Below are 19,611 nucleotides of genomic sequence, written 5' to 3'. Positions count from 1 at the left end.
CAGTGAACTGGTGTCAGTCTGCAGTGAACTGGTGTCAGTCTGCAGTGAACTGGTGCCAGTCTGCAGTGAACTGGTGTCAGTCTGCAGTGAACTGGTGCCAGTCTGCAGTGAACTGGTGTCAGTCTGCAGTGAACTGGTGCCAGTCTGCAGTGAACTGGTGTCAGTCTGCAGTGAACTGGTGTCAGTCTGCAGTGAACTGGTGCCAGTCTGCAGTGAACTGGTGTCAGTCTGCAGTGAACTGGTGCCAGTCTGCAGTGAACTGGTGTCAGTCTGCAGTGAACTGGTGTCAGTCTGCAGTGAACTGGTGTCAGTCTGCAGTGAACTGGTGCCAGTCTGCAGTGAACTGGTGTCAGTCTGCAGTGAACTGGTGCCAGTCTGCAGTGAACTGGTGTCAGTCTGCAGTGAACTGGTGTCAGTCTGCAGTGAACTGGTGTCAGTCTGCAGTGAACTGGTGTCGGTCTGCAGTGAACTGGTGTCGGTCTGCAGTGAACTGGTGCCAGTCTGCAGTGAACTGGTGTCAGTCTGCAGTGAACTGGTGGATGACAGAGACGATGCCAAACTGTAGTGAGCAGTTTGAAGCAGAAGTCCCAACATGTGATCCACAGGGTTTTCTTACCTGAGCACAAACTTCATGCACTTCGTTTCCACAGGCACCACAGTAGAATCAAGTGTAACCTGTTAAAAGGGATATAAAGTTATTATTCCTATGTTATCAATTTTCTACTGTCAAGTAGAAACCACAGGAAAACAAAGTATAAGAAACTTAACCTTCTAATCATCTGATAAATATTCATTGGAGAAATGTGAAGTTAATCAGCTAATATAGATAGATAGATCATCACATTTCTCCAATGAAACGTTAATATCTATATCTAAAACAGCGTCTTCCTCCTCATGTCTTGATCGTAGCAAGAGTTTAACTTCTCAGGACGTGGTGGAGTAGCGGGTGTTTGGCATAACTGTCAAGTTTTGGACTTGTGGCTTCAGGTAATGTCGCTACTTAGCGGGTGGTGAAACTAGCGTTAGTGAGGAGAGTTTAATACGATCACGCATTTTACATGAGGGGTGGCCCCCCAGTCTATACTATAAAAATGTGATTAAGATTAGAGCCTAAATACGTTTTATTTTAAAAACAGAAAGGCTACGAAATGTTAGCCAGCTAACAAATTACTATTGCTATCCTAGCATATCAACTAACAGCTAGAAAAAAACCAAAACACGTACCTTAGTAGTCAACTGGTGTCAATCAGCGAGGATTTTTGTCCAGTTTAGATTATGTATAGATAGTGGATGTGAGGATGTTAAACGGATGTTTGACGTCTTGTGAAAAGGGTCTATAAGGTTCTCCGAAGAGGATCACAGCGCAGGCATTCACAATCGATCTGCACACGGATCATTCTCTTTCCTGTTTATTGACCAATAGTAGAAGAGCTGGACGTAGAAGCCAGCCCACCTCATTAGCATACCGACGAAGCAGAAATACAGCGAGGAAATAATACAGAAAATAATAGAAATAAATACAGAAATAAATACAGCAAATCTAAATATATATTTATTCTTTTATTTATATATTTCTACTTTTATTTTTATATAGATTTTTTTATTTATTATGTTGGATATATATTTATTCTTTTCTTTATTTACGTCCGATATATATCTATTCTTTTATTTATTATTATGTCAGTTTTGGTCCTCCATACAGGCAGGACTGCAGGGAGGTCTGGGCAAATCGGTCTAGTACAAGTTCTTTTGCTTTGTGATCATTTTCAGAGCAGCAGTGAATGATGCAGCAGTTTTGAAGGAACAATGTCAGAATTGAATGGGACGCATCTATCAGAAGATATGGCATTTATTACCATTTGGATGGAAATGATCATTAAAAATATTAATAATGAAATTTTAGACATTTCAGTATAAAATGCAAAGAAATGTTTTATTGTTAACATTTTTATGGCAAGTTAATGGGATGTCCTCACATTAAGCTCAAACATTCTTGCCTCAGCCTGACAACTAAGCACTGATGAAGTAGGAATTTAAAGGGCTGAAATACGCAGATTAATCAGGATGAATTGCTTATTAAAATAAATGTCAACTAATTTGGTAATTAATTAATTGCTATCTGGAATATAATCATTACATGGACTATAAAAACAGTGATTTGATGAAAGAACACAGTCAGAGCAGTAATGAAGCCAAAACTAATTTTATGTTACATTTTACATCTTTAAACTATTATCTTGTAGAAGCATAAATATGCCACACAATGTTTAGGCTTTGTTTGTCCATTTCACCTAGCATAAGTTTCCATATCTGTCATTTTGTGAAGACATTTCTGTTGCTTTATTTTCATCTATTTTCTCAGTCGTGGCATCTTTTATTAAAAAATGCAGTAACACTATTTGAAGGGGTGTGAATAAGACTGACATGACGCTGTCATAAACATGACATAACGTCTGTCATGAACATCAGTAAGTCTTTATGAATATTTATGACTGTTGTCATAAAGTGTCATTCGGTAAATCATGACACTTTTAATACAAAGTTGACATTATTCAAAATGTCTTTGTTACGACAACTTGACATTAACCAAGAAATCATTACTGATATAAATGTGTCATAATAGTAGTCATAATGATTTAATTATTACACTATCAAAAGCTTTACCAAAACAGCGATTAATATTTCCACTCCCTGAAATAAAGCGAAACAAGTAGCACCAACAATAAAGATTTCATTAAGCTTTATTACACTGTCAAATGATTTAATAACAGAGTCGATAACAATTTTTTACATCAACTAAATTGGAACAAATAGCACCAGTTATGAATGTGTTATTACAGTGTCATTAATATTATCTTTTACCTCAAGTAAAGTGAAACTAGTAACAATGATAAAGATATCATTTAGTGTTATTACAGTGTCATTAATATTAACTCTTACTTCAAGTAAAGTAAGTTTACTTTACTTGAAGTAAACTTACTTAGCAACAATTAGGGTAATTGTTGCTACCCTAATCCTAGCAACAATGATAAAGATGTCATTTAGTGTTATTACAGTGTCAAATGCTATGCTAACAGAGTCATTGATATTAAGTCTTACCTCAAGTGAAGTGAAACACACTGGACTGCTTCTAACTACCATCATAACTGTAGAACAAACCCTTTATGCATTGGAATAAAACAAAAGATCACTTGTTCTAAGATAACAGAGGGTTTAACGTCTGGTCAGTATGTTGTTACTCTGAATTACTGACTGAAAAACTAAAACAGAATTACTTATTCTGTAACTTAAGAAAATAGGTGCTTTCAACAGTAATATTTTTGCTTTGATTGTGTCAGCCATCTCCTTCGTTATAGTCTTCCTCTAATGCTCTGAAAACAGGAGATCTTCTTCTTGTCTTCATTTCTTGGAAGCAGCTCTTTGAATGTGTCCAGAAATGCTCAGAAATTACAGCTGTTCTTGCTAATAGTTAATCATGTTGAAAGCCTTTTCATGAATTCACACGTGGTGAATCTCTTCTGGACATTCTCATAGTCGGTGACAGTGTTGTGTTCAAGACCACCTAACCCGAGACCGAGACAAGACAAAGACTTTTAGGGTCCGAGACCAAGTCAAGACCAAGACAGAGGGAAGTCGAGACCGAGTCATGACCAAGACAGAGGGAAGTCGAGACCGAGTCAAGACCAAGACCGAGGGAAGTCGAGACCGAGTCAAGACCAAGACCGAGGGAAGTCGAGACAGAGTCAAGACCAAGACCGAGGGAAGTCGAGACCGAGTCAAGACCAAGACCGAGGGAAGTCGAGACCGAGTCATGACCAAGACAGAGGGAAGTCGAGACCAAGTCAAGACCAAGACCGAGGGAAGTCGAGACCGAGTCAAGACCAAGACCGAGGGAAGTCGAGACCAAGTCAAGACCAAGACCGAGGGAAGTCGAGACCGTTCAAGACCAAGACCGGGGGAAGTCGAGACCGAGTCAAGACCAAGACCGAGGGAAGTCGAGACCGAGTCAAGACCAAGACCGAGGGAAGTCGAGACCGAGTCAAGACCAAGACCGAGGGAAGTCGAGACCGTTCAAGACCAAGACCGGGGGAAGTCGAGACCGAGTCAAGACCAAGACCGAGGGAAGTCGAGACAGAGTCGAGACAGAGTCAAGACCAAGACCGAGGGAAGTCGAGACCGAGTCAAGACCAAGACCGAGGGAAGTCGAGACAGAGTCAAGACCAAGACCGAGGGAAGTCGAGACCGAGTCAAGACCAAGACCGAGGGAAGTCGAGACAGAGTCAAGACCAAGACCGAGGGAAGTCGAGACCGAGTCAAGACCAAGACCGAGGGAAGTCGAGACCGAGTCAAGACCAAGACCGAGGGAAGTCGAGACCGAGTCAAGACCAAGACCGAGGGAAGTCGAGACCGAGTCAAGACCAAGACCGAGGGAAGTCGAGACCGAGTCAAGACCAAGACCGATCTCGAGTGCTACAACACTGGTCGGTGATGACTCAATTCATTGTGGTCACTTAAAAAAAAGAACAAAAACAAAAAACAGTGCCATTATAATTCAGCATTTTTTTTAAATACCATTCCAAAAATGTCCCTTGCTGCACACTGTCAGAATGGTAGACTGACAGACAAATGTCTAGTTAACATGACTGGTTGTTTTAAAGTGCAATTATTTCTTAACACAAGTAGCATAATAACTAAAGCTGAACAAAATTATTCTGATCACATATTTGTTGTTGTCTGTTATTCAGATTGCATCATTTAATGTATAGTTTTAGGCACATGAGTGTATCTTTTCACTTAATGAGCATTCTAAATTATTTCTAAGTATATAAGTATATGACTTATGGACTTATAACCATAAGTCATATACAGCAATTTTTAGTTGTCTAAAACGTAACTTATTAACTCAACTGGTGAATGTTGATTCCTGCTCTTACCTGGCCCTTCTCTACCCACTTCACCTGGAGAAAATATTAACACAAAAATGACTTACCTAATTTTCTTGGGGAATATTTCATCTGCTTCTTTCTCTTTGGTCAAATAGGAGGGGAGGGGGGGGGAGGATTCTTAGAGACTCCCTGTCTCCAAGAATGGGGGGAGGGGGTCAACTTTTTTGGGGGGCAAAATGAATGTACATAGACAACAACATCGGCAGCCTACAGGCTGCTTGTTAAGGTTAAGGTGATGTATTGATAGCTAGTCATTTTTAGCTAACTTTACCTTCATCCAACAGCTTTACTCAACAGTCTGTAAGTTTGGGGGAAACACTGAAAAGTGTTTTGCTGGTTTGCTGCCATGATTCTAACACACATGTGCAGCTCCGCACAGCAGCAGCAGCAGCAGGTCTCCTTCACTGCCGCACAGGTGAAAACACAGCACAAGCGTCATAGCGCTCATGTTATGTTTAAAGGCGGCTTGGAAAAACAGATTACCACATGTTAACAATGGATTAAACAGTTTTAACTGCTGATAAAAGTGGCAGAGGACACAGATATGGGAAGTGTGGAAGTTCCTACTGTATCAAATTGACAGAGGAATAACAGAGAGTTGGCCGTTCTAAGGTAAAAACCCAGCGCATACTGCTTTCATGTTTTTTTTTTTTTTCATCCATCCAGACGGCTTCCCACGCCCCCCCTGCGATGGCGCCCGCCTCACAGTTTGGGAACCCCTGCCTTAGGCTAACATGGGTCTTCATGTGGCTAAAGTTTCCAAAGCAAAGAACACAAGCACTGTGTCACATCAGCCAAGCCAAATGCACATGAAGGATAATTTTGACTAACATTTTAGCTTTTAATTTGTTAAAAATTGGAGGGAAAAACTCAATTTGCCTGTCTTTAAAATATGTTTAATATTAAGGGTTAAAGTTACAGTAATGGAGTTTAATAACTTTAGCTAACATTAACTTACAGCAAGGTAGGAATGGCTTGAATTACTCATAGCTCGCATTACAAAGAAAGAGAACATAGATAATGTTATTAGGCCTGTCCCGATAAACGATAAATCAATTAATCGCACGATAAATTAAACCTATCGACCTCATATTAATTATCGGCTTTATCGTTTCTTCCGGCCTTTTTTCTTTCTGTTGATGACACTGAATGAAAAAGGCTCAACTCCGGTGCTCTCCACTGACAAATCCCTTCCTCATTTCCTTTGTGCAATGTCCAGCGCACACTACACGAGTTGTCGGCCGATTGTTGGCCCATTTTCTAAACGAGACCACACATTAGCCGACAGAAATCCTAGGTACAGGGGCGGATCTAGTGGGGTGGCATGTGGTGGCAGTTGCCACCCTAAACGAGAGCCTTGCCACCCCTGTTGCCACCCCAGCTAGCGACAATGAATTCAATAAATACTTATGGCAAATCGGACATTAAGCGCATTAAACTCTTTTTCCCCGACAACATTGAATGCAACACAATGTAACCTGACACCTACTGCTAAGTAGCGGGAAGTGCGAGAGAAGGACAGAGCGTTAGCAGCATTGATAGATGTATACTGTATAAAATACTGCAGCTTTAATTTCACTCAGGAGAGGACGGGTCAGGAGGGACGTGGGTTACAACTGCTGCTGACTGACTCATCTGTTAAGTGGTAAAAGGTACAAGGGAACAAGTTAAATATATGAACATATTGATAAGTTCTTTCCTTAATTCATTAAATGTTAGTGAAAAGGAGGCAAACAGTAGTTTGTAGCTAAGCTAATTATGCTAAATGGTTGATAATCTGACACAGTCTACCCACTTGTCTTGGAGAAAAACTGGGTTATAAATGAACACATTTGTGTTTTTCTCTCTCTTCCTCTCTTTTTTTTTGAAAACCTGATTATACGCACGCCCCTGCATACAAGACCATGTTTATTTATGTAGAGTTTTGTTATTTTTTTAACAGCAGCTGTCGATTAAACTAAAAGTTACAGTTTTGACAAGACTATATGAGTCGTTTTACCGAGAAATCGATCAGAAGCGCAGTGAAAATTGTCGGATCCGCCTCTCTGGCTGTCAGGGGCGGATCTATAAAAATATTTATGGGGTGGCAAAAGGGGGGCAGGCATTTTTTTCAGGGGTGGCAGCATATATATATATATATATATATATATATATATATATATATATATATATATATGGTGCCTGTGGTCATCGGAGCCCTCGGGGCAGTCACCCCCAAACTGGAGCAGTGGCTACAACAGATCCCAGGAACAACATCAGACATCTCAGTCCAGAAATGTGCAGTTCTAGGCACAGCCAAGATACTGGAGGAACCATCAAGCTCCCAGGCCTCTGGTAGAGGACCCGAGCTCAGAGGATGAAACAGACCACCCGCAGAGGGTGAGAAGGGATTTTTTTTTTTTTATATATATATATAGGCCTGTCACAATAAGAAATTTTGCTGGATAATTAATTGTCTTAAAAATTATTGCAATAAACGATAATATTGTTTCAAGACCTTTTGACACTGATTTAATGGAAATGACCGATAATACATGCAATTTCCTGATAGATACACCTTATTTTCAAAAGAACACATATCACTGGAAAATAAACTAAATAAAACAACCAAAAACAAAAATAAAATGGATTCTCAGTCTCCATTAACAAAAAATGTACTTGAATAAAAACTAAACAACATAAAGCCAAAGTGGAAATAAATACTGCATTCAACCAAAAGAGTGCAGATTATGAAGTCTGTATACTATATTCCCCTTCAGTAATCACTAGATTTAAATAGAGAAGATGATCACATCCCACTACCTATTGCAGTAGTTCATACTACACCATTTTTTGCCCCTATTTTCTCCTCATGACAATCTTGGAAAGTTGGCTAATCTAAGGTTGTCGCTAGTGATTTTGTAACCGATCATCCTGCAGTGTGTGGTGTGTTACGGTAGATCGTCGTGGCCGCTCCGATCTAAATCAGGGGTTTTCCCCGACTGGGAGCTTAACGCAACCCGTTGAATGTGACAGGTAGCCAATCAGAAAGCGCGGATTCTCCTCCGTGCTTTCTGAGGGGAAATTATGGAGGGGAATCCCAAACAGCTGACACAGCGCAACCCGAAGTCCAGAGGACATTGGAGATTATATGTGGAAACAACATTACTGTTTATTCAACATTTCGTGCAAAGAATATAGAAATGACAAGAGGAGTTGGAGCCAAATTGCTGATAAACCCGGTAAGTTTTCAGCTGTTCTTCGTTAACGTGACATAAATAGGTTATAATGATTTTCATTCAGTCAGGACTTTACGCTGACACTAGCCACATGCATCACAGGTAGATTCTAGTAAAGCATTGATTAATGCCTGGTCAGTGGTGGAGAAAGTACTCAAAAAGTGTACTTAAGTAAAAGTACAAATACACAGTCAAAAATGTACTTACGTAAAGGTAAAAGTACCACATTAACATTTTATTTAAGTAAAAGTAAAAAAGTACTGGCTTTTAAAAATACTTAAGTATTAAAAGTAAAAGTACTTGCTGAATACATAACCTAATCACTAATATCATTAAGTGAACCAAATTTTAATACATAAGAAATGTGCCATTTTAATAAACAATGCCACAGATTAAACATGTTCTTATTGTGTTTATTCTCTGTAACAGTTTAGACTTAGATATGTGATTCTATGAATCATAATTTCAGGGATGGAAATATCTTTTGTCTCCTGTCCTAACATAACACGAGCTTCATTAGTGACATTTATTTAGAAACAAATCCAACTGAAAGGGGATGGAAAAAAGGTGTGGGTTGGAGGACATGCAACCAAGGAGCCATGTAGCAGAGTTGTAGTCAAGACCACCAAACCTGAGACCAAGACCAGTGCCCTGTGCTAAATGACAATAAAATTAAGTTTACCTATCAAAATTGGTTCACAGATTGATCTGAAAGATCCACATTCCCATAAAACACCTAGATATTAAATACTTAGAGCTGACCAGTATCATTTAAAACTCATTTCATTCTGTTTTGCTTTCATCGCTGTCCTACAATCTGCAGAGGTCTCCTGCCATCCCTATAAAAATAACACTCAGGGCGGTTGCCCATATTGTCCATGTCAGAAACCACAACTGTATCCATCATTAAACCATGAAACATAGCAATTAACGGTAAACAACGTTCAAACTATGAACACTGTCCAATGGCGCAAAAAGCAAGAAGTAACCAAGCAGAAGGACCACAGTGACTGTTCTCATCCTCCCTCCTGCTGCGATGTTTGCCACAATGACAGGTGACGAAATCAATCAATGAGCAATGAGTATGCTCTGCGTTCATACATTCAACTTTACTTATTCCGCAATTAAATAAATGTGTGTATATGTGTATACACACACACATGTATATAGCTACTGCAGTGTACACAAGAACAAAGAACGGCTCCCAGTGAGGCTTCAGTCCTTTAGGACTTGGTAAAGATCCATCCAGAAGAATCGGATCGTTCCTGAATGTCATATCAATGCAGACTTTGATCACAGCGTTGTTCCATATCTGCGACACCTCAGTCAACACACAATAATTCAGTGCAAGAGTGACAACGTTTTTTCATTGCGGATGCAACATGTGTCTCTGTACAGCTAGCTTTGCTAGAATCACGTCCACAGATCTTACCTTTCTTTAAGCTTTCCTTCCAAGTGACGCTAAAAGGTGGACAAAGTCCCCACCGTCTGTGAAAGCGAAGCGCTGCTGATTTTACATGTCGCCATATCTTATGATTTATGCAGCTATTATATTACTGACGATTAGACAGACATCTTCTCCCACTCAGAGGAAACCACTGCGCATGTCTGGAGCTCCGCGTGCGAGTAAAGGTGGAGCCGATGGGTGACAACAGACACTAAGTCACGTTATTGCTTGGATTTTACGGCGCCACCTTAAGTCCCCGAACTTCACATTTTGACTGAAAAAAAGCTCAATGCGACTTGGATGTAACGAGTAACGCGACAGTTTTGTAGAAATGTAGTGAAGTAGAAAGTACAGATACTTACTGTAAAATATAGTGGAGTAAAAGTAGAAAGTATCCATTATTAAATCTACTTAAGTAAAGTACAGATACACGAAAATTGTACTTAAGTACAGTAACGAAGTACAAGTACTTCGTTACTTCCCACCACTGTGCCTGATTTTAAAATTAGTTAACTGGCCATTATTTAGTGCCCATGTGGCTGGACACCACACAGCACGACGAACCCGATCGAACCGTTATACCTAAGATTTCTGTCGGCTAATGTTTGATCTCTCAAGTTTTGAAAATGGGCCGACAGTCGGCTCCGTAATTTCTGGATCCTAAATCAGTGACCGGAGTCCTTTAGCCATACATGGCTGCCCCATCAAACAGGTTGCATCTTTTAAATATTTAGGTGTGTTCATGGATGGTGATCTGAGTTGGCACACACATGTGACAAATGTCTGCGCAAAGGTTCACCAACGTCTCTATTTTCTTAGATGACTTTGATAGTGTGGTGTTTCTAAAATGATAATGTAGATTTTTTTTATAGGGCAACCGTCAAGTCTAATTAGATATGGCATCACTGGATGGTTTGGAAATCTTACTGTTAAATTAAAAACTCAAATTCAAAGTCTGGTGAAGATGGCAAGTAAGATTATCAACACTCCGAATCCATCTTCTCCACAACAGCTGTTTGAGCAGGCCTCCATCAGGCAAGCTCAGAATATTTTGTCTGATGGGTCACGTGATCACATCAGAATATGTTCTTATGAACTCTGGAAGAAGATTCAGGGTCCCTCTGAGCAAATATAACCGTCTGAAACATTCATTTGTTCCACTCTCAATTAACCTGATAAATGTCAGAGCGGGGCCTCGAGAGAGTTACAGGAGATCCAGAGTAGTATACATCCTCTGGATGTATACTACTCTTGTAGTATGTATACTACTTTTGTAGTATACATACTACAAGAGTAGTATACATCCTCTGGATGTATACTACTCTTGTAGTATACATACTACAAGAGTAGTATGTATACTCTTGTATACATACTACTCTTGTATACAAGAGTAGTATGTATACATACTCTATAGAGGATGTATTGGGCATGTACTGCCGATCTGACATTTGTGCTTTTATGTATTTTTTTGTTTTGTTTTTATGTATTTATTCATGATTACTGTCCTTTTGGATGGGTTTTTATTGTTGTATTGCAGTTTTGCCCCTGCTTCCAACATAAATTTGTCCTATGGGAGACTAATAAAATTATCTTATCTTATTTTATCTTATCTTAAATGATACAAATTGTTCCTGGTTTTCAATTAAGAGTTTACAAAACACTGAACAGTTGAAGAAATTAGAATCGGGGTGAATATTCAACCAATCAGAAATGTGGGCCACACCCAAAGCTCCTGATCTTAGGGCGAGGGTAAACTGAAAGTACCATCTCCCTCCCAGGTTTGTTCTGTAACTTGAACTTATCCTATTAATCTTCTATTTTAGCCCTAGTCGCTGTAGCAACAATAACAGTTGTTGAAGATAAACAGACCTTGGTTCCTAGGAATTCCTCTCAAGTTTTTTGACCTCAAAGAAAGGGTCTTTATTCTTTCTCCATGTACTGGAGATTCACATCTCATGAGTCTCCAGTACGTGGAGAATTTTACGGCAAAAATTGTCATGGCAATTTTAGCCGTAAATCCACACAAAATCAAGCTCATTCTTAAAAATGCATGTAAGTTGGTATATCAATAGAAATTAAAGCGGAATAGTTTAAGAATTACCCTTTATTTCAATATTTCTTTTTAGTATTTTTCATTTATGAATGATTTAGGGACAGTCAGCTGATGAAAGAATAAAGATCATATAATATACAGAAACTGTTCAGAAACAGTTCAAACACAGTTGACAACAGAGCCCAAGAATTGTATCTTTTCTATTTATTTGCTAAGAAATGCAAAGTTGTTTTCAAAGCACCAAATTCTTCAGAGTCCCAGAGACATCCATGGAAAAAGGGACGCTGGCTGGAGTGTGTGTCTAATTGCAACCAGCGTGAATCAACCAGTCTCTTGACGCAACTGATGAAAGAGTTTGCAAATTATTTTCAAAGCGAGTTTAAATACTTTGAGCTACGATTAGATGATGGAATGTACAACATATTTAAACCAACACCTTGAAATAAGGTTAGAAAAGAATGATGACGGGGATTTACAGTATTTACACCAGTTATTCGTATTGCATTCATTCACAAAAAAACGAGCTCTGCACCTTATGTTGGTTTTCAAATGCAAAATAAAATCTGTCACAGATGACAAAGTTGGCGCCACAGAGATGCCCTGAAGTTGTAGCAGATAGTTTTCTAAAACTATCTTAAAAACTTTGTAGAGTTGTATATTAACTGCTGAAAAAATGCATATCACTTGTTCCTCTATTTTCAAAAACACTACAAAGTGCACAAGGGACAGTAAATAAAAAATGAACATTAAATTACAACTGTTAGTATCTCCTAAGCTCTTGAGAAGTTGGCTCATGCTTGGCTCTGGCTTGTTAACAGTGCTTGCTTCAAGTCATGGGAAATCATTTCAGAATTAAACCAAAAGCCACAGTGGCATGTGTTGTGGAGCAAATCCAAATCCAGCCAAGGAACACTTGTGCTGAAACATCACCTAGTCTACATGCAGAAAATTCTAATTAACTCATGGTGTCCTTCAACATAATGTTGCATCATACAGGTTCTTTGTTGCAGCAATGAAGCCTCTCAGCTTCATTGCTAAGCTGAATTTTAAAGTTAAAGTGTAGAGTTAGTATACAGTATAATAAACGTTTTAGGATTAATATGATTAAAAGGTTTGGCCAAAAATAAAAATGTAGCAAAACTAAAAGTGAGTTTGCCTTCCCCATCATTTTCACAGCTCATCCTTTCCTGTGTTTAGGGCATATTGAGAACACGTATAATAACAGCTGAGCTACACACACAAGAACTGCTGGTGTATTTTTTATTATTCAGATGTTGGTTTTATGCTGCAGGGACAAAACTTGAGTAGTTTTTTTTTTTTTTTTTACCAAACATCAAGTAAAAACCCCCCAAAGCCCACTGTTTGTGTTGGCGAAGAGAGCAGAACGAACAGCATCATTCTTCACAGGTGACCATTTTGTACATTTTGAATGACCTAATGAAATGTCACCCAGCGTCTTCTCCAGCATGAAATAAAAAATGTGAAGATGGTAAAGTTCCATGGTATAATGACATTAATTTCAGTTGGTTGGGGTGTTATTGACTTTACTTTGCACTAGAGAACTAGCTTATTCCCTTAAGCTAACGTTAGCCTCTTAGCTGCAAAGTAGTTGCTGCAAGCTAGTGCTAGCTAAGTACAAGATTCATACTTTGACTGAGAACTGAGTCAGTATAGAGAAGCAATATTTGAATGTCATTTTTTAATTCTGTATTTCATTTGGTCAGATTGTGTCATATTCTTGGTTTTGTTTATTAATTTTGTTATCCATAGACTGGGGAAATTTGCTTCATTTTATAATTCTTACCCCCATGTTGTGAGTAGGTGCTTAAACAGTCAGATTTTATTATAGCGACTAACAAAATAAAAATGATTTGTAAAAACGATGAGAATACCAAGTCTGGCAAACAATAATTCACAATGTAAAAATTAGCATCTTCTTCAAAGCTTTCTATTAGTGCTAAAAGTACAAGGTTTTTAAGGAACCTGAACTTAATTTATGTGCTTATGATTCTAAATTTAAGGGTGTTTTCATACCGGTTAAGACAAACTTCATTTAAGACAAACTATGGTTCTTTCCACCCTGTGGGGTTTGCCCGAGTAGATGTGAACATATTGTTGACAATGAAACAACTGTACCAGTACTGTTTCAAATGAACTCCAGAATGGTTAATGTGATCCGATCTCAATCAAACACAGGTACCAGGTGTACACTGCAAATTTGAGTCAAATGGCTTCCCATAGCCGGGTTTGAGCCGCACACTGTGTGTGATGTGTAAGAGTAATAAAAATTGGCTAAACTTTTTTTTTTGTGTAAAGTATAGAACTCTAAGCAATTTTCAAGATGTCTTCTCAAAATTATTTTGTAGACAGGGCTGGATTTACCAGGATGTGGGCCCTGGGCTGGAGCCAGTTTTGGTGCTCTATTCACAACAGAAAAATTGTTTCACTAATGCAAATAACAGAACATTAATACACTGCCCATGAAATACCCAGAAACACATTACTGATATGATTGACTGTATTTTCTATAAGCTCAGCACACAGAATATGCTTCCTGTGTTTATATTTCATACTCCCGCCACAGACACAACTGACCAATAATCAGACTGTGGTTTTCACTTTGAGGTCCTCGGAGAAACTGAACAATAGGAGAACGTTACTCAACTGATTTGGACAAAACTTAAGAAAATTTAAGTGAGAAAAAGCCCTAAAATATGTAGAGTGGTGAAATTTGAACCTGATCAGTTAGACATTTGTAAAAATGTCATGTCTGTGAAAAAACAAAAGGAAACATTTTCAAACTTTTCCCCATTAGAATCCACTATTTTGACAAAAGTCTCAAATAACTGAAAATACTGAAAAATACAAATTTTTTTGTAAACAATAACAAAAAAATTTGGTTTTCCCATAAAGTTGTCACCCTCCTGCTATGTAGCTATTTCATATTAATAACATGGTGTCATAATTATAAACCGTTTCTTTTTAACTTGCGAGTAAAAAGACAGAACAAAGTCCCTGTTTGAGCAAACTTGCACACATCCGGTTCATTTTGAGTCAGCAGTTTTTACAGTGCATAAATGTCAGTGTTTGGCTGTATATTTGGGGGGGGCTTGGGGGGTTCATATGATACAGTATGGCTCCATGGGTGTCTGTGTTCCCAGGCAGCAGGAAAAGCAGGCTCTGAGTCTGATCCGGAGCTCCTTATTGAACATGAAGCTGATGATGGGGTTGGCCCCCGCCTGGGCGAAGCTCATCCACACCGCGGCTGTCAGGTGGAGCTCCGGGATGGGAGCCCCGCGCACGAATATCCTCAGGTAGCAGGCGCTAATGTAAGGCGCCCACAGTACAAGGAAGGCCAGCGTGATCAGGAAGTACATCTTCCCGATGCGCTTCTCCGTCTTAAACTCGTCCAGCACCAGCAGCCTCCTATTGCCAGGGTGCGACGCCTGCCGGATGCCCACCAGCGTGGGCGGCGTCGGCCCACGCCCGAAGCCAGCGATCCAATTGGCGGCGGCTTGCCCGGTGGCTCCGGGCCCATGGAAGGTCCAGTTCTGACTGATGGCAGGCACCAGTTGGGCTGGCTTCATCTTGCGGTGGTCGTAAACGAAGCACAGCATCTTCACGTAAACCACGTGTGTGGTGCCCACGATGACCACGAGCATCAGCATGAAGCCCAGCGTGTCGTTGGACTTGACGTAGCGGTGTTCGAACGTGCACTGCTCCTCCTCGGGCACGAACTTGTAGGTGCCCACGTCGAACACGGGCGGGAAGGCCATGGCCACGGAGAGGGTCCACACCATGCAGATGACCGCCACGCACGTGCACAGGTTCATGCGCTTGGAGTAGAAGCGGTGATGGGCGATCGCCATATATCGGGTGACGCTGACGCAGAAGAGCAGGAAGGCGACGTGGAAGCAGAAGAGCACCGACATGAAGGCGACAATCTTGCAGCTGAGCGCGCCATACGGCCAGTCGGAACCGGCTCCGATAGACGCCATCACAAAGGGGAAGCAGACGGCCGAGCGCAGCACGTCGGCCAGGCACAGGTCCAGCAAGAAGTAGTAGGGAGCCTTGTGCAGCGAACTGTCCTTCAGGAGCAGCAGCGACAGAGACGCGTTGCCCAGCAGACTCGCTCCCATGATGAGCCCCAGGGAGGCCAGCTTGACCGCAGAGGCCGGGGATGCATAGCTGTGTAAGGACGCGCTGCTCTCCCCGAACTCTGTTGTGTTCGCCATGAATGTGGCGAATGTCCCGCATCAAATCATCGCTCCTGCTCGCCGCCACCCAAAAGGGATGGAATGGAAATCAGAAATAATAAAAATAATAATAATAATAATAATAATAATAATAATAGAAACCTACTTCTAAATAGAATCCATCTCGATGTGCTGTAATCCGAACCTAAAAATCAAATGGCGATTTCTTCTTCCTCCTCTTTTTATCCCTCATCTCAGAAGCGTCCGGTGTAAGAAGAAAAAGCGACATTTTCCCTCCCGTCACTCTTCGCCATGGAGCAGATGCGGCCTCTCGCCTGCGCCGGGATTATTATTATTATCATACAGCATTTTCAGAGGACGTCCACACAGCCAGGCGACAATCTGCTCAGAAAGCGGATCCCAGCTTCCCTCCGCTCAATGGCGCCGCAGCTCAGAGGTTCTCCTCTCGTGCAGCGTCCTAAACCTGCTGCTCGATTCACGAATGAACTGCAAATGTGTTGCTTCATTTTCCTGCTGCAATCAAGGAGAGGCAGTAGAATCGAAGGGAGGGAGGAGAGGGTTCTGACGGAGCATCGCACTATGGGACGCTGTGATCGGAAGAGCTTGATTTTTTTCAGATTGTCTCTCATACCATATTGAGACCAGAGGAGAGAGAGAGCATAGCAGCTGACAGTAGATTGAAAAAAAGAAAACATGACTTTATTTCTTACCTTTGTCAACGTACAGCCTTTAAAACCACAAAATAAAATCTGTATATTTTCCTAAACCCTGGTGCTTTGAGGCTTAAGTTTAAGTTGTACTTCCCATTTATTTATTTCTACCTACTTGTTCTCAGTCATCCAGGACTTAGGGTTAACCCTAACCCTAAGTCCAAAAAAGGTTTAAAAATAAAACAAGATAAGTTATCATTTAAATCATGCATAACTGGTATTGGGAGACACTGAATCAATGTTCATGAGGATTTTTTAAAAATGGGTTATGCATTAAAACTTGTTTTTAATTCCTTAAATTATTGTGAAGACGTACTTAGATCAGTGACACTGACCACAGAAATCTATTAATAAAAATTCAAATTCAAAAATGCTTTATTGATTCCAAAGGGACATTAAATGTTGTTAATTCATTTTTTTCAGAGAGTTATTGTAGATATAGCTGGTGGCAGGAAACATCTCTTGTAGCAGTCTGTATTAGAGCAAATGTGAAAAAGCTTCTGACTGTTGACATTGTTTTCACTAGACAGCCTCATGAAGAGGATGACCAGGGTTGTCCATAAATTTCTTAAGGCTATGAAGAATCCTTCTTTGCATAATAATCTTCAGACGCTCCACAGAGCAGAACCAGCTTTCTTTATCCGGTATTGAGCCTTTTTTATGTCCCTGGCTCTGATGACGCTGCCCCAACAGATGATGGCAAAAAACATGACACTCTGAACAACAGACTGAGAGAAGATCTGCAGCATCTGATATCATATCATTCGAGCTGCGTACTTGAAAGAGCTATGTCCAATCATCTCCCTAACAGCCAAACAAACTTCCTCCACGCTGCACAGAGAGCCAGCACCCACCTTGATGCCGTTCTTCTGTGTCAGCGTGGAGAAAGCCCCACCCACCCACCCACCCAGCCAGCCAGTCAGTCAGTCAGTCAGTCAGTCAGCCAGTCAGTCAGTCAGTCAGTCAGTCAGTCAGTCAGTCAGTCAGTCAGCCAGCCAGTCAGTCAGTCAGGCACAACCTGACGGCCACACCCGAACTAATAAAACCTCTGAAAACGTGACAAACTTAAAACAACAAAAAATCACAACTAAACAACTAACATAAGCACAAACTGAAAAGCAGTAAAAAAAATATGGGGTTCCGTTTGTATAAAAAAATAAGTAGAAGTGAAATGTATAAATGTTGGTCTATGTTGTTGCTATGTGTTTTTGGTTCATGTCTATGGTCTTAATGTTTTATGGATATGTTGATGTTGCATGTAGATGTTATGTTTCTAGCTGCGTCGTGGATATTACTCACCATCATCTTGTCAATTCATCTGCAGTAAAGCAGTGAAGCCTTTCTCTTCTTGTCTTACTGCAGATAAATTAACAAGATTTTTGATGCTAGTGCCCCCTGTTGTTCATTCCAGTAGTTGTCTGAATGTCTTTAACTTCTGTGATTGGCCAATGTCAACCTCCTTAGCTGCCCTGATTAATTCCTAAAGAAAATATGAGGTAGAAATCTAAGTATTTTGAAACCACTGATATTGAAAGACCAACATTTTTGTAATATCTAATAAAAACTTTGATCAGCATGACCTACTTCAAAAATTATTAATGGCAAAGAGAACAGGCAACAACAACACTGACCAACGACATGAACTAACAGCATGGAACAATGACATTGACCAATCACAGAAGTTAGACCAGGGGTGGGCAAGACTCAGGTGTGTTGAAGTAGAGACACATCTAAAAGTTGCAGGATACCGGCCCTCACGGCCTGGAGTTGCCCACCCCTGAGATAGACATTCAGACAACTACATAAACCGACCACAGGGGGCAGTAGCATCACAAAACAATTGCAAGGGGTTCACTACTTTACTGCAAACAAATTGACAAGATAACAGTGAGTAATAACCACGATGCAGCTAGACATAACATATGCAACATCTAACATATGCATCACTTATATATGCGACATCTATATACAGCATCGACATATCCATAAAACATTAAGACCATAAACATCAACCAAGGACACATAGCAACAACACAGACCAACAACATCTACACATGACTTCTACTTATTTTTGACACAAATGGAACCCCATAAAATTGAACCCCATACCAGAAAACTTCCATTGTGAGTGGTTGGAGACTGGAAATCCTCGTGTAGCATCATGTAGCATCGATGAGTGATTACACGTGATCGGTAAGTATTTAGCTTGGTAAATTCACTGAAAAGTGGCTTAAAATCCATAGTAACTGATCAAATTCAATAAAATAAACTAGTATTTTGAAGTTTATTGGGGGTGGGGGGACATAAACAGGGACATTTTTTAAGAGCAATTTTGGGGAGGTTGGAAAAATTACAGTAAAATACGGTTTTAATTTTTTTGTGTGTGTTCAAGCTGCACCACCAAAAATGACTAGTAAGTAGCAATGAATAACAAAAGTGTTTTTCTCAGTAAACAACCTGTTGAGACCTGTAGAAGTTTAACTAAGATTAAAATGTTACTTAGATATGAGTTTGGTTCAGAGTCACAGATCTAATCTCTGCTACCTTTACAAAAACTTAAGGCTTGTTGAGGAAAAATGACTATTTTTAGTTTTTAACACAGTTTAAACCTTTTAGAACGAATTTCTTAAGTTTGAACAGGTTTGTGTTAGTGATTTAAAACCCGAAGAACTATTGCTGTTTAAAGTACAAAGGAGAATAGAGATCTGCAAGAGAATTTCGGCTCAGACCCCTGGGGTCTTATCATTAAAGACAGGAGGTCATAAATTAACATGCAGGAAGGTGGAGGACAGTATCACTTGAATTACTGTGAGAAAGGGAACTTTGGTCGGTTCACGTAACCAGGATGAGAAGTCTTCCAAACTAACATCTGACATGGTGAAAAAAAACTGAATATAACATAAAATGTTTTAAATCACTAACAATTAATTTGTAAGACATTTTTCTTAGTTATTAATAACATGTTTTGACTGAAAATTCTATTATCTTGTTTTAGAATTAATTTAGTTAATGATGAATGT

General features: G+C 40.0%; 1 protein-coding gene across 1 annotated transcript; it reads right to left on the bottom strand.

The window, feature by feature from the left end:
- Positions 1-11,697: 11,697 nt before the first annotated feature.
- Positions 11,698-16,740, bottom strand: gpr27 (G protein-coupled receptor 27). The gene is made up of 2 exons (XM_008410587.3): positions 16,027-16,740; positions 11,698-15,934 (listed from the first exon to the last, which is right to left on the bottom strand). The coding sequence occupies exon 2, from the start codon at positions 15,897-15,899 to the stop codon at positions 14,784-14,786; it is 1,116 nt and encodes a 371-aa protein (XP_008408809.1). The 5' UTR covers positions 15,900-15,934; positions 16,027-16,740; the 3' UTR covers positions 11,698-14,783.
- Between the last annotated feature and the right edge of the window lie 2,871 nt (positions 16,741-19,611).

This window comes from Poecilia reticulata, chromosome 5, assembly GCF_904066995.2.
Source record: "Poecilia reticulata chromosome 5, P_reticulata-male-v2, whole genome shotgun sequence".
NCBI classification, from domain to species: Eukaryota; Metazoa; Chordata; class Actinopteri; order Cyprinodontiformes; family Poeciliidae; genus Poecilia; species Poecilia reticulata.
This window is presented reverse-complemented; position numbering and strand designations above follow the sequence as displayed.

Coding starts and splice junctions, on each gene's coding strand:
- gpr27 (XM_008410587.3), bottom strand. CDS start 15,899: ATGGCGAACACAACAGAGTTCGGGGAGAGCAGCGCGTCCTTACACAGC.